This window comes from Fistularia commersonii, chromosome 25 (genome assembly GCF_037954325.1).
Source record: "Fistularia commersonii isolate RoL2024-O1a breed Wild chromosome 25, RoL_Fcom_v1.0, whole genome shotgun sequence".
Lineage (NCBI taxonomy): Eukaryota > Metazoa > Chordata > Actinopteri > Syngnathiformes > Fistulariidae > Fistularia > Fistularia commersonii.
Window position 1 is genome coordinate 10,414,379 of NC_141308.1, and position 27,987 is coordinate 10,442,365.

At 42.2% G+C, this 27,987-nt stretch overlaps 1 protein-coding gene across 1 annotated transcript; it reads left to right on the forward strand.

Annotated features, from left to right (window-relative positions):
* The first annotated feature begins 806 nt into the window (after window positions 1-806).
* LOC147219229 (MAGUK p55 subfamily member 7-like) lies at window positions 807-27,902 on the forward strand. The gene is made up of 17 exons (XM_086173186.1): window positions 807-823; window positions 1,821-1,939; window positions 3,808-3,885; window positions 5,372-5,452; window positions 8,926-9,060; window positions 11,066-11,147; window positions 11,268-11,353; window positions 12,648-12,722; window positions 13,683-13,879; window positions 13,985-14,036; window positions 14,707-14,767; window positions 18,751-18,924; window positions 20,809-20,889; window positions 21,003-21,096; window positions 22,329-22,437; window positions 24,923-25,066; window positions 27,071-27,902. Exons 2-17 carry the CDS (start codon window positions 1,847-1,849, stop codon window positions 27,299-27,301), a joined length of 1,773 nt encoding a protein of 590 aa, XP_086029312.1. The 5' UTR covers window positions 807-823; window positions 1,821-1,846; the 3' UTR covers window positions 27,302-27,902.
* Window positions 27,903-27,987: the final 85 nt, after the last annotated feature.

Below are 27,987 nucleotides of genomic sequence, written 5' to 3' on the forward strand. Positions count from 1 at the left end.
ACACACACTAGCATCCACGTCCGCTTTCTCTGTAGATGGATGAACGAACCCACTCTCTGCTGATGGTTGTTTTGGTTCAAGTACATATAACACGATTAGCACCCGTACCACCATCTATGTTTACACACTCAACATATTTGTTAGCTCATGTGTTTGCTGACAATAATGCAGGCCATTATTGCAGGCCATTATTTTTTTAGATAAAGTGCAAAAAATCATGATCGAGTGTTAAAAATCATGAAACCATGCAACGTTGTTTCCATTCTGGGAGACTGGAAAAGCTGCAGCAGCTGTAAGCAGCAGCTGTAAGCTGTAGCAATAACAAACTTGCATGCAAAACATGCAATAATCCATCGAGCCATCAATAAGATGAAATGGGAAACAAGAAGTTGCTCTTTAGAAAAGAGGTCAATTGATTTAAAATACATAACACCTTTTGTATGTGTGTGTGTGTGTGTGTGTGTGTGTGTTTGGGTAGGGGGGGCAGTGTCGTATCAACCTGAGATACCAAATAGAGTGAAGATGTATTTTCAAAACATGGATCTCAAAGATACAAAGTGATATGATCGATCCAACCAAAGATTAATTTGTGTGTTTGGAAAGTAAGCTACTGCTCCATGATTGCCGTATTGATCGTCTGCTGGGTTGATTCAGGTCAGGCCTGATGCGTATCGACTGAACGTGAGGCGGTGTCTTTTACAATCGGCAAGTTGAGGCACAATGGCCATTTGAGTGCTAAAACCTCTCTCCGCAAGTGGATGTTGAAATGCAGCTCATGCTTGGTGGTTATTAGAGGAGGCCCCGATCACACAGACAGTCCCTGGTAAGTGTGTGTTTGCATGTTCTAGCTGTGTGTATGTGGTTCTCGGTCATCCAGGTCATAGTTTATCTGTGACGCACAAAATATGCTTTCATGGTCTTGCCCTCTCCTCCCCCCAACAAACATAAGATGCAGCAGGTTAAGTTTGTTTTGAATCATTCATATTTTATAGTGGGCCAGTTAGTTTACTTTTCTGTAAATTCTATCGTCAAAGTAGTATCTCTTATCGAAATAGGTTATAATAAAACCACGTCCCATGTTGAAATAGTATCACAAAAGGTAAGAGCAATGCTTTTTGTTTGGTTTATCGCTTTAGATCAGTGACTCAAACATATAAAACAAGATTGACTGGAATATAAGGAAGACAAAAGTGTAGAATGTAAGACTTCACAGCGACTTGGTGAGTTATACTGATTTATGGAAGTGTAAAAGTGTATTTAACATGTTGAAATATCGCACAGCAGCATTAGGGGGCAGTAATATCTCAGAAGAGGCACCGCTTAAAACTATGTGATATGTGTCCTCCGTCTCAATTAATATCCATTTGTCTTGCTGTCTAACTCTTGTCATCAGCTTCATTGATTAATGTAAGCAATAGTTCAAATAAAGCATATTTTGTGTGTGTAACAATTTATCAGACTGAAAGAGACGCTGAGACAATCACAATCGGCGAGGCAAATCCAAAACAAAATGGTCAATTTGGTGTTTTTTCCCTTCTCTTTTCTTATCATTTTTTTGTCCTACTGAATAAAATGCACACATGAATGATGTTTGAAAAAGCCCGTCATTTCAAAATTTTCAACCCCGTGTTCTTAAACCCGGCCTTAGTTTAACCTCTGACTGTTTTTCTTTTCTGCTTCTCAACCTCCATTGTGCTGTAAATGAACAGATGCAGAGGTACTGCACATTAACGTGTGTGTGTGTGTGTGTGTGTGTGTGTGTGTGTGTGTGTGTGTGTGTGTGACCCTGCTCCTCCTAATCCTCCTCCCGCTGCGTCTAGGTGCACACAGGCTGCTATCATCAGTGATGTCTGGGACTGAGTGTCACGCAGACAGAGAGGAAGACTACCGCTTCCTCCACAGCATGTTGATGGAGAAAAAGCTTCACCTACTTTTTAAAGTGAAGCACATTTTTGTCTCACAGTCTTCGCTCTTGTCTTCTCTCTTTTTACATTCCAGCGACTACTATTCAACTTCCTTTTTGAAGAGGTTGCAGTTAAATCCGAGTTAGATAACTTAATAGGAGCTTTTCTCTCGGACTAAAACCATGTTTGGGGAAAGTGCTGCAGTACTAGTATCAGTTCCTGGGAGTAATCAGCAGAAGCTGTGCTCGCGGTTTTGTGTAAAAGTGTTCAGAGATTGAAACGGTGCTACGGATGACAGGCAGTGATTTTAAATCGTAATTATATTTCACATCTATATTCGTGAACATATGATTGCAATTAGCTATTTGCGCACTAGCATGCATACAGATGGCATTGTAACTCTAAACTATTCATGATCCAGTCTTTTCTTGTGAAATCATTTTTAGATGGTCATATTTTAGATCTCAAAGCCTAATCACAAAGGGGTTTCTCTAAATAACCTTTTTATTACCAGAAAAAAGGAAATTCATCCTACATGATTTATGATCTTTGTGGAAATAGAATGAAACTCTAGAAAGAAGGAGGAAGGAAACTCTAGAAAGGGGAGCCTTTGTGGGTTAAGTTGTGAACAAGACCGTCCTTCATGTTGGGGTAATGTTGTTTATGTTACCGAGAATAATATTTCAACTTGAAAAGTACTTGCAGGTTTGCGCTGTGATGAACAAGAATAGATTATATTTACCATGTAATACTTAGAAGGAATGATCCTTAATGTGTTACTAGTATCTTGTACTCCCATACTGAGCAAAGCATATTGCATCGTAATTCATGTTCTCAATAAGCAGAATTTAGGAGGTGAATGGTCGTATTCTTAGTTATTGGCCTTTTATTGGTCTAATGGGGTTCAGTCGATCAAAATATGAATAACTGAATATTCTTTTTTTTTTTTTTTTTATAATTATACCTATTTTAGTGTGGAATTTCCTGCATCGGATAGAAAACACACATACATGGACTGAGTGTCTCTTGTAAATGCAATTATCCAAGTCCACTTAACGGGCTTTTAGAGAAATTTTAAACATGCAAAATATAACATTAAAATAATATTGTGATAATATACATTTTTATTGATCCCAAATATCCGGGAATATTTTTATTTTCTGTCATCTGCTGCAAAATTCTGTTTCATGCTGTGTATTGTAGATTTCAAGGTAATGTATTTCTTTTTGAAATCTTTCGCTAATTTCTTTGTCATTTCAAACGCAGTTCTTCATTCCCCTCCCATGCAAAAGAAAAGAAAAAAATTAACAATCCGGCGTATTGTAATCTAGAATCTGGAAAAACTTGAAAACTCTAAAAGGCATTTTACCAGAGACACAAAATTACACATGGAAAGAAATGTTAAAAAAAGAAAAAGATGTAAAAAAAAAAAACCATACAGATAATGACCCATGTGAGGATGTAAACAATTAGCAGAGATACAAAATTACACATGGAAAGAAATGTTAAAAAAAAGAAAAAGATTAAAAAAAAAAAACATACAGATAATGATCCATGTGAGGATGTAAACAATTAGGGCGTAAAATAGTAATATGGTTCCAGTTCAATTCGGTAAACTACTGTCAGAGTAGTTAAATTCTAAAAAAAACAATCGAAAGATAAGTGTTACTGTTTGTTTAGAATAATTTAACGACCCTCTTCGACAGAAGCAATCTCTCAGTGTTTTATTTTATTCCATACTCTAATAATAAGCAGGGTCATGTATTTCTTGCTTTTATCGTCATTAATAATGTTATCACTGGCGGTAGAGGCCGTATTTGGACGAGTGATAACGGTGGAATTTGCAGCGAGTACCTTTCATTTCAGCAAGATCCTTTATTGTGGAACTTTCCTGACTTCACAGATCCACGAGCGACTGAAGCGTTTCGAGAGGCGAAGCCCCGTCCCGGTCCAAGAGCATGCGGTGCGTCTGGCCTGGGATGTAAGTGACTCTTTCCAAACATCTTTTGCAGATAGACACACCGCTAAGGATGACATGTTGACAGCAGAGGGAACAGGGCTGATTTTTCATTATTCAAAAAGCTTCTTCTCTTGTACGGATGACTTTCCTGTCACTAAGACAAACGATTGGAGCGTTTTTCCTTTTTTTTGTGTCATCTCAAAACTCTGTCACCTCCGATATTATCACTTGTAAAGCTGTGTTAGAAAGCAGATATCGTTTTATTTCTGCACGCCAGGAGTTAGGTCACCGAGGACAGTGCGGAGAGGCGGGCTGCTAAAATCATTTTGTGTATAGTTTAATGTTTCAGGGTTAACGAATACAATTAATTTCAGTTTTAAGACAAAGTGACAGTGAGAAATCCCAGTACGAACATTAGCCAAAATGGCACAACCAGTCCCTACGCCCTTTCCGAAGGGGATCGTGTTTCGTATATTAATCCCCTTTGTTCTCGTCATTACCTTTTTAATTAAAGTTATATCTTCTCCCCAGCTCAGTTCCATGTACTTTTTTTCGAGAGTTCATTCCCCGCCTTTACGAGCCATTTAATTATTTTTCTCTGCAAATTCCATAACACCGACTGTCTTTTTGTTGTTTTTTTTTGGTTTTTTTTTCCCCTCAAATTTGCCCTCGCCCTCCATCTTGAAACCATCCTTTTCCGTTTTTGGCCCTGTCTCCTCGTATTCTTCCCGACGAAGTACCTTCCCTTTATCTCCTCGCTTAGCGGGACGTACAACAATGCCTGCCATGTTTCCATACTGACCGTCTACCCCATCCTCCCCTGTACACTCCGCTTCTCACTCCCTTTGCTTCAGATTCGCTTTGACAGCCACTCTCCGCCTGGCTTAAATCATCAGGACCTACTGGAAGGGCCAAACCATGAGTCTGTTTCCCCTCAGAGAGGCTTCTGTTTGCTCACAGTGGAAACTAATGACCTTCATGCTTTGTGTCTCTGGAGTGTGCCTCGACATCTTGAAGCAGTAGAAGTCATTACAGTAATATGCTTGACAAGACGGCGACTGCACACAGTCACTCGCCGCCCCTCCACTTGCCGCTTGACGGTCAAGGCTGCTCTGTAGTGTCTGTCGCCACAGCTGTCGTGTAGCCTTGAGTATTCAGGGGCTTTTTTTTTTTTTTTTTCTTTTTTTTTTTTCCATCGGTGACTAAAGACACAGACTCGAAACAGGAACAGAGATAAATAACTCAAGCGGAGAAAAGACAAAGTCCCAATGAGGTGAACAGGGCCGTACGAAATTACAGGCCATAAGAAATAATGACAGGACTGATGATGTGTCACCGTGCGGTTCGAATCGGATTGAATTTCACTTGATTCTTTTGGTCCCTCTGTTTGTTTCTGTCCTAACGGTGGTTCGTAATAGATTAGTCTAGACAAGAGCGAACCTCACTTAACCAGGGGCACGCAGTTAATGTATATTCCTTTGTCTCTCCTCCTATCCCCTTTTCCCAGTTGGTTGAGGACCTAATAGACCACGGCTGGAGGGAGGAGGTCAAAGAACTGGTTGCTCTCTTTTCCAAACCCCACTTGAAGGTGAAGAGTTCTTTCTTTTTTTTTTTTTTTTTTTTTTTACCCTTTTTGCTTCTTCAAAGATGTTTTCTGATAGTTTCACTCATGTCGGGCCTAATGCGTCCCCGGCCAAGATTTCGGCGCTATCGAATCACACGGATTCTACCAAAGAAAACTCCAACAGAAATGGTTTATTTTAGTTCCTCACTGAAAATTAGACAAGAAGACTCTGATGTCTTTCAAAATGACGGTGTCCAAGGATTTAGCTTAGCATGACTAAAGTCTGAATGGAGCGCTATGGAGCTGAACGACACAAACCACATGTTTGTGTTTGTTTTAAGTATGCTACGTAACACTTTGCCCTTCCAAATGGGCACTGAACTGCTTCGAGAGGCAGTTCAAAGGTTTGTGTTTCTTGCCTCTGCTGTACTGAAACAAACCGAACCGTGACCAAAAAATTTTATGTACTGTTAAATCCTCAGCTATAATAAGAACCATTTTGTTTTTGTTTTTTTTTTTTTGTTTTTTTACACAAGCCAAGCTAGCGCTGTTGTCAAACTAGCAAACAATCTAACGGGGAACATTCAAGGTGCTGACGGCTGGATTTTTGCCCGGTTGCCCGTGGTTATGCAAATCCAAGCATACCGTTTTTGGTTGTAACAGTTATCTCATTCATTTATTTGACATATATATATGTATATATGAATATGCACATACTTATACACACACACACACACACACGCACACACACACACACATATATATACTGCTCAAAAAAATAAAGGGAACACTTGAACAACACAATGTAACTCCAAGGCAATCACACTTGTGTGAAATCATAGTGTCCACTCAGGAAGCAACACAGATTCATTTTGACTTGTTTTAAGGACATTACATCAAAGTTGGATCAGCCCGGAGTTTGTTTTTACACTTTAATTTTGAGTGTGATTCTTATCCAGACCTCCATGGGTCGATACAATTGACTTCCATTGATCATTTTTGTGTGATTTTGTTGTCAGCACATTCAACTGTGTAAAGAGCAAAGTATTTCATAAGAATATTTCATTCATTTAGATCTAGGATGTGTTTTTTAAGTGTTCCCTTTATTTTTTGAGCAGTGTATATATATGTATATATACAGTATATGGACCAGCTGCCAGTCAATCCAAACACAGGACCACATATGGAGTCATACGACCATTCATCCTCTCATTCACACGTCATATGGAGACATACAACCAGTCTTTCTCTCATTCACACATCTGGGAAAATTCAGGGTCTGCGATTAACCCACTGCATGTTTTGGACTGTTTGGAGGGAACTGGAGAACTCGTAAGAAACCCACGCAGACACGGGGAGAACACGCAAACTTCGAGCAGGAAGGCCTCCGGTCAGAATATAAACAGGGATCTTCTTGCTGTGAGACGGAAGCACTGACTTAAAGTGAAGGAGAGAAAATGAATGAATGTGTTTAAAAAGAGATGTTAATAATTCTTGCTTTTATTAATAATAAGAGGAGGTGAAATGGGAAAGTGTCGTATGGGGAAAAAAAAAAGAAAAACAGATTGTCGGTAGTAAACAGCTTATAACATCATAAGCTGACTTTTATGTAGCTATGTTTATTTGTCCAACATCAAGCCAAGATGAAAATAAGAAAATGTTTCCAAATATGTGCTAAAGTCGTACAATCTTGTTAGACTTTTTTACCGCTTAAAACAACACGGGGCTGCCGCAGTGACAGTATGTCAAATTACAAGGATAATTGAAGGATGAGAAACTAAAGTTTCGGGCAAGAGATTCAGAGCCGAGGTGCCGTTTGATTTGATTTTTTCTTTTTTTTTTTTTCCGACTACAATTGAACGCGGCGTAAATCTTTCTTTGTAATTGACATTCTAATGGATTATTTATGAAGGAAGAATGTAATCCAATCAAAAGATTCTGTGTTGCTTCCCCCGATTCCATTGCCCCGATGTCAGTTAACAATAAAGGAAAGCCATTTATGTTTCCTTAACATGGCTGACACGAAAACTGTCATTTGAGAGCCTACTTTCCATTCCACGTGCCGCTCAGATCTCGTTCAGTTGACTGAACGCAGGCGCTTCCACACGCATCAAAGGGCTTATAGCATTTTGTTTCCGACAGTCGCCTCTTATGGGGCTCACACAAAGTGACAAATTAATCCAATTGTAAATTTTTTTAAAAATGGATCCTACCCCATCATTCTCCCGAGAAGTGCTGACAACTATTAACCACACTGGCAGCGAAACTAATCTACTCCCAAGTTGTGTTTATTAGTGTTCGCCGGTGTAGAGGCCCACACGACGCACGGTCAGACACACACTCAAAGACAAATATTCCACAGAATTTGCGGTTTTTCTTAATGGCGAGCTGAGGCCAACTGAGAACTAACAGGTTTGTTTTCACAGTCTTAATGACCTGTTTGTGCTTGGCACAAATGCCAGAGCTCGCACATACTTATGAGAGACACTATATGTATAATATTCTGTAAATGACTGTTTGTGTTGTGAAAACTTGTCTCTGGAAGCGGCCGGGGACGCATTTCTCCGGGATTGGCAACGTCGAAGCAGAGCAACTGTTGATAGACCTTGGAATAACAAGTCCACTAAATGACAGACGGATTGGCTTATTGTTGAAAATTAAGTTGATGAAGAGGTATTTCTCCATCTTTTTATTCAAAAAAAAAAAAAGAGAAAAAGAAAAACCCCGCAATAATACTGCACTTTATATTGTTTTCCTACAAACTAAAATGGGGATTTTTTCACACTGCCAATGTTAACAAAAAATGAACTTGAATGACCGCCTTGGGTGTTAATTCTGAGTCCCAGATCAATCAAGAGTCTCGCGCTGGAAAAGAAGTTTAAGGTATGTGTGATTTTTGAGCCGTAACAGCGGGTGCAGACAGAAGCACTATGCTCATGACGTCTGTGCGTGTGTGTGTGTGTGTGTGTGTGTGTGTGTGCATGCACGTGCACTCTTTTAGGTGGCCCACAGGTTGGCAGCATGCTCCGAACAAAATCAGATTTAAACTTTTGGCATCGGTAAAGGTTTGCAACCGGAGACAAAGCGCTGGGTTTGGCCTAGTTTGCTGCAGGGGGTGTCCGGCGTTTCAGCCAAACCTACTGAAGTCATTTTCTCTCATTCACCAGAGAGTCATCTTCAATTAGTCCACTGTGCTGCGCTGCACCTGCTGTTTCTATGTCACACATCCCCGTCCTCGGCCTCAAATAACGGTGCGAAACATCAAGCACACCTCCATCTTTAACGTGCATTGGCATGGCCGAATTCACCAGAGGCTTCACAGCCAAGACATCAATTTCCTTTTTTTCGTCGGGAAAACGCCGCTGGAACAGCCGTTTTCCATACATAATGAAGGACACTGGCCGCAGTGTCATGTTTATTGGCGGGGTCCGAAACAGCCGAAGTCGAACGCCCGAATTCAGACCGGTGTGCTCACCGTGTTTCGTTTTTCCTTACAGAGCCTCTTGTTTGTCCACGATGTCGTGGCTCAGGGTGACTTCGAGCCCACTCTGCCCCCGATACCCGACGGCGCCCTGGAGGAAGACGAAGATTCGGTCAAGATTGTCAGCTTGGTCAAAACCAAAGAGCCTCTGGTCTGTAAAAGGCGTCTTGATATTTCAAAGATCAAATTGTTTTTTTTGCTTTGGGGAATTGCTTTGGGAATTTTTTTTATTTTTTTTATTTTTTTTTATTCCGGAAAAACTTGAATTTCTTGCATTGAGATAAATGAGGAGGTAAGTTTGCAGTTTCTACCCTACATATATTCAGCCAGTCAATGTTCAGGGTTTGTTTGGTAAAGACTAAAACAGGGACAGACGACGAGTCACGTTAGCATTTAGCGACCTATTTAGAAGCTTCGCATTGGCTCCGGCACAAAATCCGAACATCTCGGCCTGTTTCTGATTTGGTCCACATACGCTTGTAATGAACATAAAACAAACGCCTATGTTACAAAAACCATGTAACTGGGTGCTTGAAAGTGTGTGAATTTTTCAAAGTTTTTCGTCAACAACAATGTTTGACATATACAGGCATTTCATTGCAATAAACATGTCCAAAAAGGGTCAAAAGTTTCTCTCCGGTGAGTGTCAAATGTAGACAAAAGTCGAGACAGCCAAAGCCGTGTATGCAGCCGAACAAAAGGATCCAGAGGAAACACAAGAAAAAGTTTCCTTCAACAGACTGGGATGTCTTGCTTTCCTCAAAGAGGAATTTACACTCAGTCCTTCCACATATTTGTTGCCATATATCTGCTGTGACTCACAGCATAGTTTCAGCATCGTTGTCCGTGCATGTGTGCGCATATTTACACGTGTGCTTGTCAGTGCGCTCCAAAAAAAAAAAAAAAAAAAAAAAAATATATAAAAAAAAAGTCAATCTTTTGGAGTCTTCTAAAGTAAGTCGCAAGCATTAAAATTGAGATGAAATGAGATCATTTCTCTGCTGTTTCTGATGTAAAAAAAAATCAACGTTCAAGGCTGGTCTCTAATCATAGCTAATTTTCTTGGTACTACCGGAATGTCTTATTAAAACATGTTCCAAGCTATTGTCACTTGTTTCTGGAAATTTCCTGGATCAAGTGGAACTAGGCTGGAAACAAATGAATCTTCAAGGAGGACACAGCCCCGCCAAGGCTACAGAATCCTCTAAAGTTGTTGTTTTAATAGAAAGACAGTTCAGAAATTTTTTGATCTGCGTTTGGATCAATATCTTTAAAATACATATGGTGACGGACAGCCACGGGATCCATGCGACCGAACTTTTTCCATCACGGCGTCCAGTTGTTCTTTGGCAAAAATGTTGTTTTTTTTTTTTTTTTTTTTTTTTTAATGCCCTCACTGACTAAATAGCTTGAAGAAATCCCTGGATCCACATCAAAACGCTTTTGTTTTTTTGTTTTTTTATCCTATGGCTTTACCGTTTCTGAAACGCGTTGACAGATTTTTGAAATATCCCGCTCAGAGAAAGACAAAGTTATTTCAACCCCCCCCCCCTCCTCCTCCCAACATGGCAGCAACAATAATCACAACCAACTGAGAGTCAAGAAAAATATGATTTTGAGGACAAATATGAGTATAATGTACTTAACATTGGATGTTTTTTGCAGCGTACATCGGTGGTTGAGCTTCCAAAGGGAATGCGGTTAGGACCAATAATAGAGAACATACGTTTGTATTGATCCCAAAAGTAGATTGGAAGGGGACTGACCTTTTTCTGACATGGTCTCTTTGATCGATCCAGCGTGTTCCCGTTTTCCAGACAACAGGGTTACACCCGAGCACGGGCTGATTGTAGTCGGCTACATAAGATGCTCTTTCCATTGCAATTTGCTCCACATCAATACCATCTGCTGAAAATAATACTGATTTGGATAACCTTTTCCAGCGCTTTGTGTGTTACATGAAGGCAGCCGGCTAAATGGTCCCATCTTGATACAAATAACCTCCATTGGAACGAAGCGACTCGAAATAAGAAGCTTGTCTGGGTCGTAATGGAATCAGCATGTTATTTTCACTTTTCACGACTTGACCCCTTCGCCTCTGTGCGTCTGCTTCGTCTGTTTGTCCGTCGACCCGACCCGCCGCCGTCGTCATCAAGGGGGCGACAATTAAGAGGGAGAAATCCACCGGGGCCATCGTGGTGGCGAGGGTCATGAGAGGAGGTGCTGCCGACAAGAGCGGTAAGCTCTCTGTTATTCCAGTCGTGTTGAGTCTACGCTTTTGTTTTACCTCACGTCACGATGATGCACGACATGTTAACACGAGGGGCACGTGATATTTATTTGCGCTGCCCTGCAAAGGCCTGATCCACGAAGGAGATGAGCTGAAAGAAGTGAATGGAGTCTCAGTGGAGCACAAGCAGCCAAAGGAAATCCTTCCTCTCCTGGTTAGTCTGCTTCCAGTCACATAATTTGCCCCGGTGCCTCTCTTCCTCCACGCCTGTTTATTGAACGTATTGCAAGGTGACGTCCTTGATTTCTGTTTAAAGTAATTCGAGAGGATGAACTTTGGTACTGTAGCACCAATGAGGACACGCAGGTGCAAAGCGCCGCTTCTTGTACGAGTCTAAATAGAAATAACTTTATTTAGAAAGGAATATTTCCTCGCACAGGTCATTCCAGAGCCCCGAGGCTGTGGGAGTAGTAGTAGTTTTCAGCCTGGATCCTGGAACTGAGAGCGGACCTCGGTCCAAGGATCTCCAGCTACATAAATGTTCATAGGGGATTAAAAATTCTAAAATATAGTCAGAGGCCATGAAGAGCATCCCAGGTGGTCAGTCTTAAAGTCAATCCCCGGAGAAAGAGAAACTGTAAAGTAGCTAAAACAGGTGTGATGTGATCTTGCCTCTTAATCCTTGTCAAAGGACGAGTAACAGAGTTTTGTACCGGCTGGAGAAAGATGAGATTGAGCCTTGAAAAGAGGCTAAGGGAACGCGGTACAGTGCACTTATCGCCACGTGTTTTGTGACAAATGTGTCGTTTACACATTAAAACCCACGAATTAATACTCGATTTCACCCAAATGACATAAATCTTTGCATCTGTACCACGTTAAACAAATGCACATCTAAACATTCGAGTGTTTGCGTCAGAAATATGGTCATACGTGAGGAATGTCTCATTAACTGGATTTATTTTTTTATTTTACTTTGGACAATAAAAGACAGGGAAAATATATACCTTGCTTTGGATATAGACCCTACACTTGTTAGTAATTTATTGTTGTTTTTGGTATTTTCTTTGGGTTTGTTGTAAGAAAAATGTGCCTCTGGCTCGGGGGATTATGCTGCTAAAGCCAAGGCTTTGCTGTGCCAGAAATGAACAGTATTCTCTTCTAACTTGTGAGAATGCAAATGATCATGCTGCAATTCTCACTTTAGCATTTAAGATATTACATGTTGACTCACGACTTTACTTTTTGTGCTGTTGGAGCCGGTTATTTTGTGGTTAGTGGGTTTTTCTTTTCTTCTCTTTTCTTTTTTTTCTTCTCTGGACAACATTCATGCAAAGCCAGGCCAGCTGTTTTTAGTCTCTATGCTAAGCTAGGCTAACCTAGGCTTAAGCTCCAGCGTACGGCCATACGTGAGGGACCGATCCCCCCTACAGATAAAAAAAAAAAAAAAAAAAAGAAAACACATTTCCAAATGTCGAATCTGCTTTCACGTCACTACTATTTTGCAGGCTTGTGCCCAGGGTGAAATCAAATTCACGATCGTTCCTGCCCTATCCAAGCTAGAAGTGTCATCGGGGATGAAGGTACAGTGGATGAACCCCCGCATATTTGCGCGTACTTGATCATTCGAGCTGGCCTGCTGTTTGGGGGGGAAAAAAAATTGGCCACATGAGTTTGAGAACGAGCCCGTCGGTGATTTATTTTCTGTTTGGTTGTGTTTGCCACAGTGTTATAACTACGTCATCGTCAGTGTCAAGAAGTAGCAACGGTAGTAATGTTTTTGTTCAGTCATCACACACGGTTAAAGGAATGTATGAAGAAGTGACTAAAAGGCACAGACAACAACATGAAACTTATCACACTTACATGCAAAACAACAAAAATAGAACAGTAATAAATAAATGATTGGACCTGTAACATTAAACGCATTTAATGAATGCTCCTCGGTAGAAGAGTCCAGAGTGAGATCGACTAACCTGTTAAAAATGTTGTTTATGTGCGCTTAAAAATATGGAACGCACGCAGTAGATTTGGGATGTTAACACAAAAACAAAAACAAAAACAAAACCATCGCCCCGCAATCAGAGTCCCCTCTAACATCCCCGTCATTGCTTTACAGCTTTGCTGCCAGCGACATTTATTTATCCATAAATCGCATCTGTTCTGCACCATGCATAACATCAACAGTGAAACCTCATAGTTCCACAAATCCTCTTTCTCCAGCTCCCCATCAACACATACAATTAAGTTTATACCATTTATGGAAACTGTTAGAGAGGAGAGCATTTGCAATGGATTAGGACAAATTACTTTCTGTGATTATAGTCATTTTTGAAAAATTACACCGACGCATGTGACAGTTATCAGACAAATATGTTTTCTGTCAGTTGCCGGGCTACGGAAGGAGTTCACGAAGTTGCATCAGCAGAGAACCCGAAGCAAGAAAATTATCCCGAATAGCGAACGGAGGAGTGTGACGCTGTCACTGCTATTTTCTGGTTTAAGACGGGAAAAAAAAAAAAAGCGATGATTTCCATCTCCAGCTGTTTGTGCGGACTCTATTTGACTACGATCCCAGCGAGGACCCCACCGTCCCCTGTCAGGAAGCGGCGGTAGCCTTTAAGAGGGGCGACATCATCCAGATAGTCAACATGGAAGATGAAACTTGGTGGCAGGCCTGTCGCCTCGGCAACTGCGACGCCAGGGCGGGACTCATCCCTTCGCAGCAGCTCCACGAGAGGTGATGATTTTTCTCTTCAAATTTTTATATCATTCATGTGCCATTTTAATGAATGTAGTGCTTTTTTTTTTTTTTATATATTTTTTTTTATGTAACGTCTTATAGGAGAGTTGCGCTGCAGCGCCCCGAACCCCTGTTCAGGCCACGGCAAGTCAAGCCAAAAGGTGATCCGCCAAAAGGTGATCTTTCCCAATAAAAGTCCTCCACCTGACGACAGTATAAGTATTTTTAACACTTTCCGTTAAACAAATTCAAGTTTCTTTACTGCCAAGCTCAGAGGTGAGGGTTAAGGTCGAAGGGTCAGAGTCAAGGTCAATGTTGGGGCAGATTCTGTCCCTGTTGACCTTCTGTTGTTCTCATCACAGTTTGTTTTCTCCACATGCACTGCAGATGAGGCTGAAGGTACTGTCAGTTTGAGTTTTCTTGAAAAAGAAGCTTTACCTTCAGCATAATTGCCAGAATATCATACACATTTAGGTTTTGGTTTGAGGTTTTTAAAGATTTAAAGAGTTGCGCCATCCAAAGATAATAGTCACGTAATGCTCCACGCTCCACTTTTCCAAAATTGAGAGTGTTCTGTTATATGTACCCATGAAACAACCGCTTTGCAAGAGTAAGGTAGTTATTAATGTCTCAAAATTGGAGATATCAGTCCTGAATGAGACTATTATTAGAATTTCCAAAGCAAAAATATTGGGATATTTGGGCTAGAATATGAGCTGATACTCTAGATATGTAATTTCATAGCAGCAGATGCGCCCCCCCGCCTCCCTCAGCCCTCCACCTCTTTCGTTTGTGTTCATGTTTTCCTCACGTGGCCTTGTCTTTCTTCCTGTTTTCCAGTCGTGGAGGAAGTAGACTATGGAGCTATAACTGGAATCCACATCGGTGAGATGTTTGACTCGTTCGGGCCAAATCCCGCTCTCGTACTGGAAAGCGAACCAGTATGAAACAAGACAATGCAACTCAGGGCAATTGGACATGACAGCTCACAACATCAGCCAGTAAAAAAAAAAAAAAAAAAAAAAAAAAACAAAATCCCCAAAAAAAAAAAAAAAAAAAAAAAAAAAAAAAAAGGACCAGGGACCAGTTCATATGATGAAGTAGTTTTGTGGTTTAGAGGTTTAAGGGAACGGACTGCAACAGCAAATGCGGTTTTCGCCTTCCCATTTATCCCATTTGTCTTGATTTCATGGATTGGAAATGATTTGCTTGTGCAAGCTCTCATATGTGTATGCGAGCGGTACAGCATGTTCAAAGCAGGGCGTGCACTGAGAAGGCCCTTGCATCTGTACAAGGTAATTACGGATGTCTCGTTAAATTACTTGTAAGAGACATCTGCATTAATAAAGACCTTTAAAGGAAAATGTATCATTTGGGCTAGATACTTCTCAAATATCTATTTGTTCAATATGAAGCTACAGCCAGGAGATGGTTTTGCTCAACTCAAACCTTCACTAACATTTTGAGGAAACCTTATATGTTAAACCCTCCCCTTAATTTACAATATTTATCTCTGACATCAGCAAACATAACATTTTCCCGGCCAAGGGCCAGGCAACAATTTCCCCCCCGCTTACGTTAGCCTAAGCTAACATCAGAGCATGTTTTGGCTCTATACTTAACCTTTTTACCAATTTTCATTGATGAATTTTCAAACCCAACACCTGTAATTAGCAAATATTTTGACACCCGGGAACAAGGTTCGAAGAGGCGCCAAGGTGGAGTACAGAACTATTCACCTATGGCGTATCTTCAATTGATCAGACGAAATATCAAATGAATATGACGCTACGTTATATTCGAGAACTTTAGGATAAAGCAGGTGGATTAGCAGTGAGCGACCACCGTGCACACATAATTAAAGGAAGTTTAGTGCACATTTTGTGGGTCAAGATAAACTCCAGCAATTTGTCACGGGCCTTCGAAACTCCAGCAAGCATCAGCTCCCCTCAAAACCCCCAACTATGTGTTAATGTGATTTTTTTGTTGAAAACGGGGAATCTGCAGACTCCCCGGTGGATGTGGATAGAAAAACAATGAACGTCATTTTTAGACCTCAGACATTCGTTGGTGTTTCCGACTGTAGCAGCAATGTTCTGACAAGCTGTACCGCTTTGCCAAAAAGTTGTACCATAGAATCAATTCATACTATTTTAGGCCAAATCATGATGTTTTCCTAAACCTCAGAAAGTAATTATGATGCCGAAACCTAACCGAGTAATTATAATGCCTAAACATAACCGAGGAGTCGCGTTGCCAAAACCTAACAAAGAAGTTTTGTTACCTAAACCTGACCGAGTAGCGTATTTGCACATTTACCACGGCATGTTCGCAGGCACACACACAAAGACCCGTATAAATGAGTGCCCTTCCTCATGGGGACACACACTTGTGTATGTTGGGCACTGGACTGAGGTTCGGGGTTTGGTTCCTTGCTCAAGGGCATTTCTGTTCTGTTTGTCGATGGCGGTGGGGAAGATCTGCCCCGTCGCTTCCCTCCGCTCGGCCGCAGTTTCCCCGCTGGACGGGGCCATTGAACGTCCGACCTTTCTGCAACACTTTCGTACCACTTCTCTTCGCATGCAATCGTTTCCCCGCTCACTGCCTGCCATCAATCACCCTGACACACAAGTGCATAAGCTTTTAGTCCCAGTTTATTTTTGGCAGTTGTCGGGTTTTGTTGTCATTTGTCATTTTTACAGTTTCGTTTTTGCACCCTAGACATGGTAGGACCATTGAGATGGTCGGTCCTGAACAAATCATTGCAGAAACAGGCCGCAGTTTTACTGCGTATCTCGACGAATGTAGATTTGCAAAGTTTTTTGTCTAGAAAGTAAATATCTTTACAGATGTCAAACTACTATGTATATCCGATATAGATATATATATATATAAGTTCTCAGTGGCTGTGGATCTCTAACTAGACAGCGCTGAAAAGGCAGCGCAGTCAGTAGAGGGTTGTATTATCTCATCTTGACATGCTCATGCCTGGGTCATGACTTGTGTTTCATGTCATGGCTTTTCTCTTTTACGGCTCTTATCTTCACTGTCATTCTTACGTCATACTGTCAAGCAAAGCGAAAAGAAAAAAAAAAAATAGTGTGTAGCTTTTCCAAGAAGGTTTTACGGTTAAAAACATTTCCTTAACAAATGACAATTCCATTGCCAGGATTACTCGAGATTGACAATTACAAGACGTCTTTAGCCTAAACCTTATTTCAATCTTAAAAAATGGGATAACTTGGTTAGATATTTAAGTCTGGCTTCAAATCTATGCCCACACTGTCACGTTGCCCAGACTGAAGGGGAGAGGAAATGGACAGATGTGCCTACAAAGTGAAATTATAGTTTACGTCAAAGAAACCCTGGCATCATCCATTAGCAGCAGTTAACATCATGAAAGAAAGTGGGTCCACAAAGCCGGGCCAAACCACAGTCACAGGGGCAGATGCTGGCTGTCAGACGACCTATAAACCACCTTTACCAGACTATTCTGGGGGTGCTTGATCCCCCCGACATGTCATCTCTTGACTCTGGTTTGTGTGGTTCCAAGTGTCTAATCGAGGTGATACTTGACACAAGATTTAGGGTGACAGTGGTTTCTTAAATTGTTATCCGGCCTTCCCATCTCTACTGCCCGTTGCTGCATCGTATCCACGTTTCGGCATTATGAAAATGGCACCCGCTAATTACACGCGTCAATTTATTAAGTCTAGAACGCTATTTAATGAATCGTACTGTATCCCGTACGGGTCCTCTTTGTTTTTTGGGGAGACGTTCTGAACGTGCGAGCCTACGGCGCTGTTTAGACTGCCGTTTTGGGCCGTCTCGGACAAAAAAGTTGGCTAAACGTAGCGTTATCATTGGCCGTGGCTCCAAAACATGTAGCTGTCCTGAGGGTCCTCTGTGGCATCGGGAGAGAGGTTTAACTTTTTTTTTTGTTCCTGTCCTGCGAGCAAAAATAGCCTTTCAATGTCAACAATGTCCAAATTATCCTTTCACAGTATTTCTACTTCTTACTATCTATGGCTGTTGACAAAAATGGCATTTAAAATCACTAAATTCCAACAATTGGTTCGCATCTAACTGATTTATTTCACTGATAATTTATATCCTTCTCATCATCTGTGGATTTTTTTTCTCCCAAAGACATAAATGCAATACATAACAAGAAGTTTCTCAGCTGCGTTTTTTTTTTTTTTTTTTTCACCGTCCCATGTGAAACAGAAAGACAATAGATAAATTGATTTGAGTGATTTACTGTAATTAAATCATGTACATCATCATGTTTATCATGTGCACTCATCAACCTGGTTGTACCCAGGATTATTAGATCAAGGTTGCACAGTATGACTCACATAATCATAGAGCTAAAATCTCAGCCCACATTATGAATGAGGTTGCATTAATAGATATTTATCATGATCAGCGTATATGTGTTGAGAAAAGTGTCCCGAAAATGACAAACTGACCGGGTTTTATCCGTGTAACTTTTCTGTTTTCCCCACCTTCCTCGTTTCCAGACACAACATGAGGCGGTTTTAGCTAAATTAAAAAAGACAGCATCGAGCCGAGAAACATGTTGGAGAATTTGCAAGCTGCGAGTGAGATATTACTCTCGTGCACCAGAACAGAGCTGCTCGAAAGAGTAATTGTATAAAAATGCGGGGCTTGGCTTGCGTGTTTGCAATTTTGAATTTCTTAAAAAATGCCTGACTAAAGGAGCTGTCACAACAGGATATTCTCCTACCCGTTTTTTTTGTTTTTTTTTCTCACTTTGCAATAGACTGCCACACACACACACACACACACACACACACACACGGTGATGAGCTCACACTGCCTAAGGCCTTTCTCTCTCATCTCAGCTGGTTTAAGAAGGAGTTTCCGACTGGGCAGAAAGAGCAGCTGGGCCAGAGAGGCGGCTCGGTCCAGGAGGTGGAGCTCAGGATTACATGGCTCAATTCGTCCACCTACATACATAGAGGTTATTCCCTACTGCAAAGATCCCAAAGACAGAAACAGACTGGTTGTCCTGGTTGGTATGTATCATCTAAGCATGTGTGCACAATTTGTTTTCCTCTGGAGCCGAAAGGGTTTTTTTAAGCACAATGCCAAAAGTTGACAAAATAGATTTGCAAGCTGTGAATATGGTCGATGAGAGACTGCTGAAATATATTGTTTACACTGCATTTATGTAACTGTGCTATATATATATATGTATATACATACGCTCATGTATGTATATATATATATATATATATATATATATATATAAAGCAGGGATACATTCAATACAGTAAGATGTGATGGATTACGTTCTGTTTTGTATCACACGTCAGCACTTTTTTTGTCCATACTAAAAAACACAAAACGCCGCGATCCGTCACGTTCTCGAAACGGTGTTGCCGAAGCCGTCGTTGATCAAAAGGAAAAGAGAGGCATCGATGAAGATTTATGTTCCCGCCTTCCATTGTAAGACTGATCCTTTCCCATCAGACCACATAAACAATGTCAAAAGAAACCTCCTAGTCAGAATATATTTTGTTCTCTTAAGTTACCTAATGGCCCACCCCAGATTCGCTTCCCTGCCAATCCTGCAGGTCTGCTCTATGTATTTTTGAGCCGTATCTCTCCGGGGGAATTTCACGTTGAGCCCTGCTGAGGGTCTTTTTAATGTCATACAACTGTAGGTCATGTGTAAACCAAGGGAAATACGCTAGAGAATCCCCTTCTGCTCCGCATTTCCCCCAAGATGGAGGAAGAGGAGAAGCGGACCGAACGAGGAAGGGACGCGGAGAGGGATGCGCTGAAACAAAAGAGGGTAAAAACAGAACCAGCCAGCGATCGGATAAATGATAAATGAACGGAGAGAAGGAACGAGTGGATTGAGAATAAAATCCCTGGTAATGTCAGCCAAGTGCTCCATCGTCAAGCTGGAACAGTTAAGGCAGCTTGGATTTAGATTTAGACCTCTTTAATTGGGTTGGAGCTTTTACCCGGACTCTGGATTACATTTTACTGTCTGCTGTGAAGGCTCGTCATTGACCAGAGGTCATCATTAAGAATATACAGCTTTTTGGCAACGGGAGTTATAGTCAGAAAAAGAATCGAACCTGGATAGCTAAAACAGGACCAGCTGGATAATGTCTGACCAGCACGGAAACGTATCCGCTTTTGTTTGCGTCGCATACGCACTTCGAAGGAAACAATACACCATTATGCCCCGGGAAAGTTGGTAGAGGCGACCGCTGGCCACTTTAAGCCCTACTGATCTTGTAACCGTCGGAAAAACGTCAGAGGACAGTATCCACGGTGCCTGATGATGCTTCCCTCCAGCCCCTCTGCGAAAGAGATTAGCAGTGTAAGAGTGGAGACTCTATAAACTTGATATTTTGTAATGTATTAGGCTCATGCAACACTGTGATGGAAAAGGCAGGTATGTCAGGAATCCTACTTTCAGACAGCGCTCCATTAGAGTCTGATGCAATCTGGGACCGAAGAAACCCGTATTAGAAGAAAATCCCAGATGCTCCGGCGCATGTGTGTGTATGTGCGCGTCTCATCCTGTGCATCCTACACTATAATGACATTGATACTGTGTGACTTTGCAGATGTTACAATTAGATGTGATGCTATGGATTTTCCAGAGGGTATGGGAGCATTAATCCTTCAATAGGAAGACACAGACAGAGAAATAGAGTGAGGTTGGTTGGGGGATCATTTTCAGACTGAAATCAGAGCTCAGTCTGTCTGACTCTCTCGCTCCCCCTTCTTCTCCTCTGATGATAAAGACAGATGTGTCACCAGATCACTAAGCCTATTTGATGTTGGACTTGTCTTCAGGAAACCATTAGTACACAGTGATATTGAGAATGAATACCTTCATACACATGGCATTGTTCTGATCTTTGTCCTCTCCTCAGGGCCCAGCGGTGTCGGTGTCAGTGAACTGAAGAGGAGGCTGCTGATCTCCGACCCCGGTCGCTTCGGCGTCGCCGTGCCGTGTAAGACGCGGCGTCTTCCGACCTTTCGCCTCCCGCGCGTTAAAGGAGTCCTCGTTTCGCTTTGTTTTTTTTGTTTTTTTTTTTAAGTCCCGTGTCACCCTGCTCTCTTTCAGACACCACGCGCCCGAGGAGAGGGCACGAGTCAGAAGGGGTGGATTATCACTTTGTAACGACTCATATGTTCGAGGAGGGCATTCTCAATCACAGGTGCATTTCAGCCAGTTTAGCAAGTATCGTTTCCCCACAAGGTCAGGGTATCACTTCGGCCAACTATTGGACATCGACGTGAATCTATACTTATATATTACATTACATTACATTGCATTTGGCAGGCGCTTTTATCCAAAGCAACTTACAATAGAGGACAGAAGGACTGCGAATAACACTTGCAAATACAAGATGCGCAGGAAATATACAGAACAGTAAGCTTGGGTTAGCGAGGTTTTTTTTTTTTTGTTTTGTTTTTTTTTGACAAAGACGTTCACAAACGTACACACACACCCACACACTGCATAGCCTAACTTGGTGCCTAACCTGATCTGGGGCAGCTCAAGCATCAGCGCAGTAAAAAGTCCTGAAAGAGAAAAGTTTTTACCTGTTTCTTGAAGGTAAGAAACATATCACATGTCATATAAGTATTATATGACATTACTTGCGTCACTGCCCCCCAAAAAAAACCTTTTCCTCTCCCGATTCCTCTTTATCTGCAAATAATAAGCCATTCATAGAGCTGTTTATCGTGCGGCATGTAGTATATTCAGATGTAAAGAGCCTGTGTGTGTGTGTGTGAGAGACTTACACTGTCTGTTCTATATCAACTCTCACTCATCCGAAATGTGCTGGCAGGTGATCCGGTGGCTGTGGATGCCCAGGCACCGCCAATCAGGGCCACTTTCTCCGCTGTCGTTCAGGACTTGACGACAGACGGCCTCGCCTTTTGTCATGCGTTCGCAATTCGGAGCGTCGCGGCGCGCTTCTGAGAAAAATCAACGCCTTTTGTCTATTCGAGCGACCGAAGAGCCTTCGTCTTGTAATGCAATATTTCGACAGCGTGTCGAGCGACTTCAAAATGACATGATTTTTTACGGGGTTCATCCTTTTTTCGCTTTTTACGCCGCAATTCCAAATGCGCCCAAACGTCTGCTCGGGGACTGCAGGTGCTGTCTCCAGATTATCCGCCGCCGCCATTGTTAAACAGATGTTCTTCAGTCAAGTGAAGCCTCCGTAAAATACAAAATGGCACTAGGTTGATTCCAATTAAGCTTGATTGCGGCTCGAAATTCTACCCTTGTCAATAACGTGGCTTCGGCGATCGACTTCGGAGTTTCGAAATGTCACACTGGAAAAATTGCTGTGTATTGATTCTGTGACTTTTTTTTTAATTTAAAGCCCATCTGGCTGTGACCTGCAGATTTACCCCCGGCTATTTGCGCTCGCAGGTTTATAGAATACGGGCGGTACAGAGGCCGGTACTACGGGACGGGCCTGGATTCTGTTCACCGAGTGATGGCTGAGGGCAAGGTGTGTCTCCTGGACGTGAACCCCTGTGTGAGTAATTCACAATTAGAAACAACTGCCACATTCACTTGTATACACCTTCAACCTTCATACACGTGCATTTTATTTACCCTTTTATAGAAGTAAAAGCTGACAAAAGCACCATTGTTTTGTTTTGTTTTTTTCCTCAATGCTTGAGATCCTTCAAACTGAAGTTTTAGATTCAGTGAAATGCTCTTTCTACTAATGGCGGTTTGGATTTCTATAACTATATTATACATTTATTGAGAGGGAACGCTTTCTGAAAGAAGCCAATCGTGGGAAAGGAGTGTTCTTTGTTTTTTTTTTTGGGGGGGGGGGGGGGGGCTAAAAAGTCACCACGGTGTAAATGGAAAGACATTTTATGTTGTTAACATCTTTCTGCCTTGTTGTTTGGTTAATAGGGGAGCAAACAATGAGCTCTGCGGGGAGAGGTTTGGACCTGTAATTGAGAGGCGAGCGAGTAATTTGAGTTTTTCAGAACGGGGCCACACCTGTTTATTTGGGCTCTCGCAAAAATTTCAAGGCAGCGGCAGAAACGAGGAGTGAATGACTATCAGAAAAAAAGTTACAAAACGGGAAAGCGGTGGAAAACCTATACGTGATTGTATTGAAAAAGTTTAAAGATAATTTTACGAAAGATTGATGTTATTCTCACTTTGTCAGCTGCAGACACTAATAAATGCCTGATGACAGACCGTTTTTTTTTTTCTTTCGTATTTGGGGAAGACTGAAGTTATGTCAAACAGTGGTATTAGGCTATCTTGGCCCGGTTGTTGACTGTCTCTGGGATCAATTAACATAATCATGATCCTTCAAGGCATCCAGGAACTTTACAAAACTAAGCAAGGAAACTAGAGGAGGTGATGGCTTGCGTTACTCTCAGATTTGTCAAATGGGAGGCCCGCCATTCCAGACTTTCAAGACCTCTGATTTGACTATTTTGTTTTAAAATGCAGCAGATGCATTTTTCCTTCTTCTAAATCAGTATAAAAACTTTCATAGTCCTTTTTTTCCGTTCTAAACCAAGACAACAAATATTATCTGCTATCTCTTTCAAAATCTTCTTTTTTGCCTCGTTGTTAAGATCCAAACTCTTTTTTTATGTTTGAAAAAAATGCAAGGTAACTATAAGTAATCTATAGGTAATCTGTAAGTAGTATAACCCATTACAACAACAGATTAACAATCTCATTGTTTGAAAATCACTGGCAGAAATTCGATCAGTCTCTTCAGACAGAGTTTGAAAAGCGCTCGTCATCTTATAGTTTGTTTGAGAGCAACGTGATTTACATATTCACATTATTATGGTGCGGTTGTGATTTTAAGCATAACAGAGTGGAGAAGAATGTAGGCACACAAAAGCATGAGGTAATTTAGTAGATGATAAAAGCATTGACCAAACTACAAGCGTGCACATTTTGGTGAAGACGTGGTAGAGCTGTAATTATTCCTTATAGCCATCCTTCACCAGCACGTGGCGGAAGAGCGTGGTGCTTTCAGTTTGCAGCAATCCCCCTTTATTATCGATGGTAAAGGTTACCGAGCAACCCTCCTCTGTGGAACAAAAACGCTACTTATTGTCGGGGGGACGACACAAACGCGTGCCTCATTTATTAGTATCGAAGCTCGGTTTTGCACGATACGTCCTTTAACATCTGCTTGGTTGTGACCCTCACGTGTACGATCTTGCAAGTCTTTACCGTGTGAAACTGCAAAACTGGCAAAAAAAAAAAACTTTCTCCATCCACCAACCTTAGCCTTTTATAAGTAATTTCTACTACACTGTGGTTGTTTCCCCCATATTCTACCTTAATCCGTATAATTTGTGCCCTTGCGGTGACAATTTTCCCAGCTGGGTGTATCGCGGGCGGCGGGGACATTGACAGATTAACCTGCTATTGACCCACATGGGCGCAGCTGATTGACGTCAACTACAGCCCCGAGATGACAGCCTTCCCCGCATTCTGTGCAGCCGCTGGACAGAAGCCAGAGTTTTGTAAAGATTTCGTCCCCAAGCGATCGGCTTTCGGAAACCGGAGCCGGTCGCGATGCGTTTCCACATCGAGATATCATCTCGCCGTGCGGGACCTGGGACGGGGGGGGGGGCACGAAATGCTTTGCAGCGCCGCGTAAAGCGGCACACCTGGTCGCAGACGATCCATACAATTCCAAAAATGAAGATTTGGATGGCTGTGCGGCTCAGAGGAAAAACAACCACCGCAGGGTTCGGCTCACATTGCCAGGCATTCCGCACAGATGATTGCAGGATGGGAAGCCAGCGACAAATATCAGCGTGGCTGCAACAGCGCCTCCTATTGGATGACCGGCGTTACTGGGAAAGTGCACAATAGAGTGAAACCACTCGGCGGTATTGTGGGTGGAATAAGGCTTTCTACGGCCTCATTGTATATTCCTTTTGTCACTTCGACCACACTTGAAACTTTAAATAGCTCTCGCCGACTGCACCTAACCCTCTTATTTTCTCCCTCTCCAGAATATAAAGCACGTCTACTCGTTTGAATTTAAACCGTACGTGGTGTTTGTGAAGCCCCCGCATATCGAGGAGCTGCGCCTCACCAGGCGAAAAGCAAAATTCATCAGCAGTCAAGAGGACGCCGACCCAGTCCGGAGTTTCTCGGTAAGTGACGCCCAAAGTGCCAACGGCGGAGCGCTCCGGCTCAAGAGAAGGGTGAAGTCACACGCGTGCTCCGTGTCATGTAACATAAGGTCACAAAAACACACCCGACCCAAACGACACCTCCCATGGCACACGTCTGACGCGGCGGATTGCATTTGAGGGGCATTTAAGAGACGTGGGAGTTACAAGCCGCTCAGCGGGAGGCCTTTTGTTTCATAGATAATAGACGTTTTAACCCTGTTTGTCCTGAAGCGGAGGAGTTACGTCGTACATGTTTTGCCAAGAAGAGGGTTTTGAATTTTCTAGGGGCCCTTAGGAATATTTAGAGACATTTAACTCATCAAATTCAAAACAACGCCTTGACAGGCAGATGTAAAAGACTGCAGATTTGGGGGTTTTTATGGTTTGTTTTTTTAGGTAGTTAGTTTGGATTACCGGGTTTGCAGGCCTTTGTTTAGTCTCATCTGTTTCCTCCACCGGACTAACTTCGATGGGAGTCTTACAAAAGTAGAAGAAAGCAAGGAACTACGGGACCAGCGAGACATTTATTCTAGTTTCGCCACAGGAGAAACTCAAGGAGAAAATTTTGGCGCAGTGGAGAGAAACACACTTTTAACAAAAACTATCTCTTTACTAGTAAGTTTATCCTTTAAAAAGTTCAGGCGAGGGTTCAGTTTATCGTGAATCGAAATCAAACATTCGAGTATAAAGTGCGGTGGGTTTTAGAAACGCTGACTTTAAGATACCCGGTAGGTAAATCTTTGTGTTTGAGTGCGGGTTTGGCAAAACATATGTTTTATCTGGAGGGGGCCGGTGGGGGGGGGGGGGGGGGGGGGAGAGGCTTTCAGGTCACTTTTACAGCATCCGCCTGTCCTCTCCTCCGCCCTCGCCGTTCGAGCTGCCCTTGTTAAACCCACAGGGTCACACACCTGTGTTGCAGCGCCTGCGGACGGAGGCTGTCCGTCATCAAGTTGCCCCCCCCCCTTGACGGTTCAGGCGTATCTTACGGGGGAGTCACGCTCGCAACTGGCGATGCAGCTGGCTCAAAAAGATGTCTTTACTCACAGCATGTAATGATGTGCTACGCCTTGGTCAGTATAGCTGAATGGTCCCCTGGATCTGTTCCACATCCTGTGACGTTGTGGAATGTGCAGGGGTTTTCTTAAACAGCTCCTCACAGGATGTTTTGTCGATTTGTGGTCGGACTGTTCCATCTACGGCGTTTTGTCATATTAACGTTGAAATTGTCAGCTGTAAAAGGGGTATTCAGAAGCTTCACTCACTGTAAAAGTTGTACCGTCACACCGTGGAAACGCTCCAACTCAAATAGAGGGCATGCATTTAAAATGTACTCAAGTAAAAGCATGTTATATGTTATTAACAAAATGTACCGAAGGAAATAAAATCAAAAGCAGTCATTACAATGTTCCTTCTCGGTGTCCTACTTTGGTAACTGGATGTTTGAGTTTTCGTTAAACTGCGGCAATAATATATGCGCCGCTTTTTACAGCCGGCGATGTTAAAAGTCAAGGTTATCTTTGACACTTTGAATACCGCCGGACGGTTTCATCTAAAACTTTTTTTTTGCCATCGTGGATTCGATAGATCGTCTTATCCAATTTTATCACGCCTGCTCAGTATCGCAGCGCACTCGCAGCATCGCCACCTCCTGAACGGTTCAACTCGTGAGATCTGGATAATGGTCTGTTATGATGGATTTTCCAGCCGAACCAGCGGGCCTTTTATTTTAATCATTTTTGGCGAGTTGGATTATTTTTTTCTGTCCATCGATCCACTGGCCGAACACGAAAATAATCCAGTTATATACCTCAAATTCTAACTTATACCCGGAATAATACACTTGGTTGTTTGGTCAATCTAAACCTTAAACCAGATGCGATAATGGAAGCTCGAACTAACGGAGTCACGGAGATGAGCGGCAAATCCGGCTATCCTCGTCCCGCCGTTGAATAAAATCTCCTCGTGTGTGATTTTATTTTGCAGGAGGAGGATTTTAAAGACATGATTTCCTTGGCCGAAACCATGGAGGGTCAGCACGGTCACCTGTTTGACAAGGTGATCGTTAACGGAGACATCGCCGCGGCGTTCGGGGAGCTGAAGGCAGACCTCAAGCAGATACAAGAAGCAGAAGTGCAGTGGATTCCAGCAGGGTGGATTTGCTCGCCGCCAACAAAGGGAAGGAGAAGTTGTGGTCATTTGGCCGGATGGATTTGAACTTGGAATCGATTATTCAGACCCCGAGGTAACCGCAGTTTAGTGAAGTTTCCATCGGTGGAAGACAGACTGCCCAGACATGTGCTTGGAGGAGCAAAGAACTGACTGAGTCTATTGATGAGACCAAGGACATAATTGTATACGATACATAAAAAGACTCGCCAACGCCTTTCATTTTTATCTCTGAAATTTTTGTCATATTTCAAATATTTTTCCATTTCTAAACAAGCCCTGTCATTACCACGTTTTTCCATAGTGTCCCCTATTATGTAGCTAATAGCAAACAGAACCCATCTCTCTCTCTCTCTCTCTCTGTCTGTCTGTCGCTGAGCCAGTTTTTCTGTTGGCATTTGGCTGAAAAATTGTCGGCTTGCCGGACGATTAAAAAAAAAAAAGAAAAAGAAACTCTCCTCTCCAGAGCTTGTGGCTGAGTGTAATCCGTCCCTGCCAAGTCGCAAACATCAGCATGTAATTATTCTGACAGCTGCTGCACTTCAATTAAATGTAATGTACACCAGAGAAATATTATTAGTAGCAGTCAGGGAGACGTTCTGCAACAACAATCTGTACAAAATACGGCCATAAACAAGATAACATTGAATTAAATCCTGCATATGAATTGAGAGCTTACTGGAATGCGTACGTACGGTGTCGCCTCGATTTTACGTTTCGCGCTTTTCCGAGCG

Excerpts from the sequence above, each read along its gene's own strand:
- LOC147219229 (XM_086173186.1), top strand. The coding sequence starts at position 1,847 with ATGTCTGGGACTGAGTGTCACGCAGACAGAGAGGAAGACTACCGCTTC. Across the intron at positions 3,886-5,371 it reads CGGTGCGTCTGGCCTGGGAT|TTGGTTGAGGACCTAATAGA; the intron begins GTAAGTGACTCT and ends CCCTTTTCCCAG. Across the intron at positions 13,880-13,984 it reads TCGCAGCAGCTCCACGAGAG|GAGAGTTGCGCTGCAGCGCC; the intron begins GTGATGATTTTT and ends AACGTCTTATAG.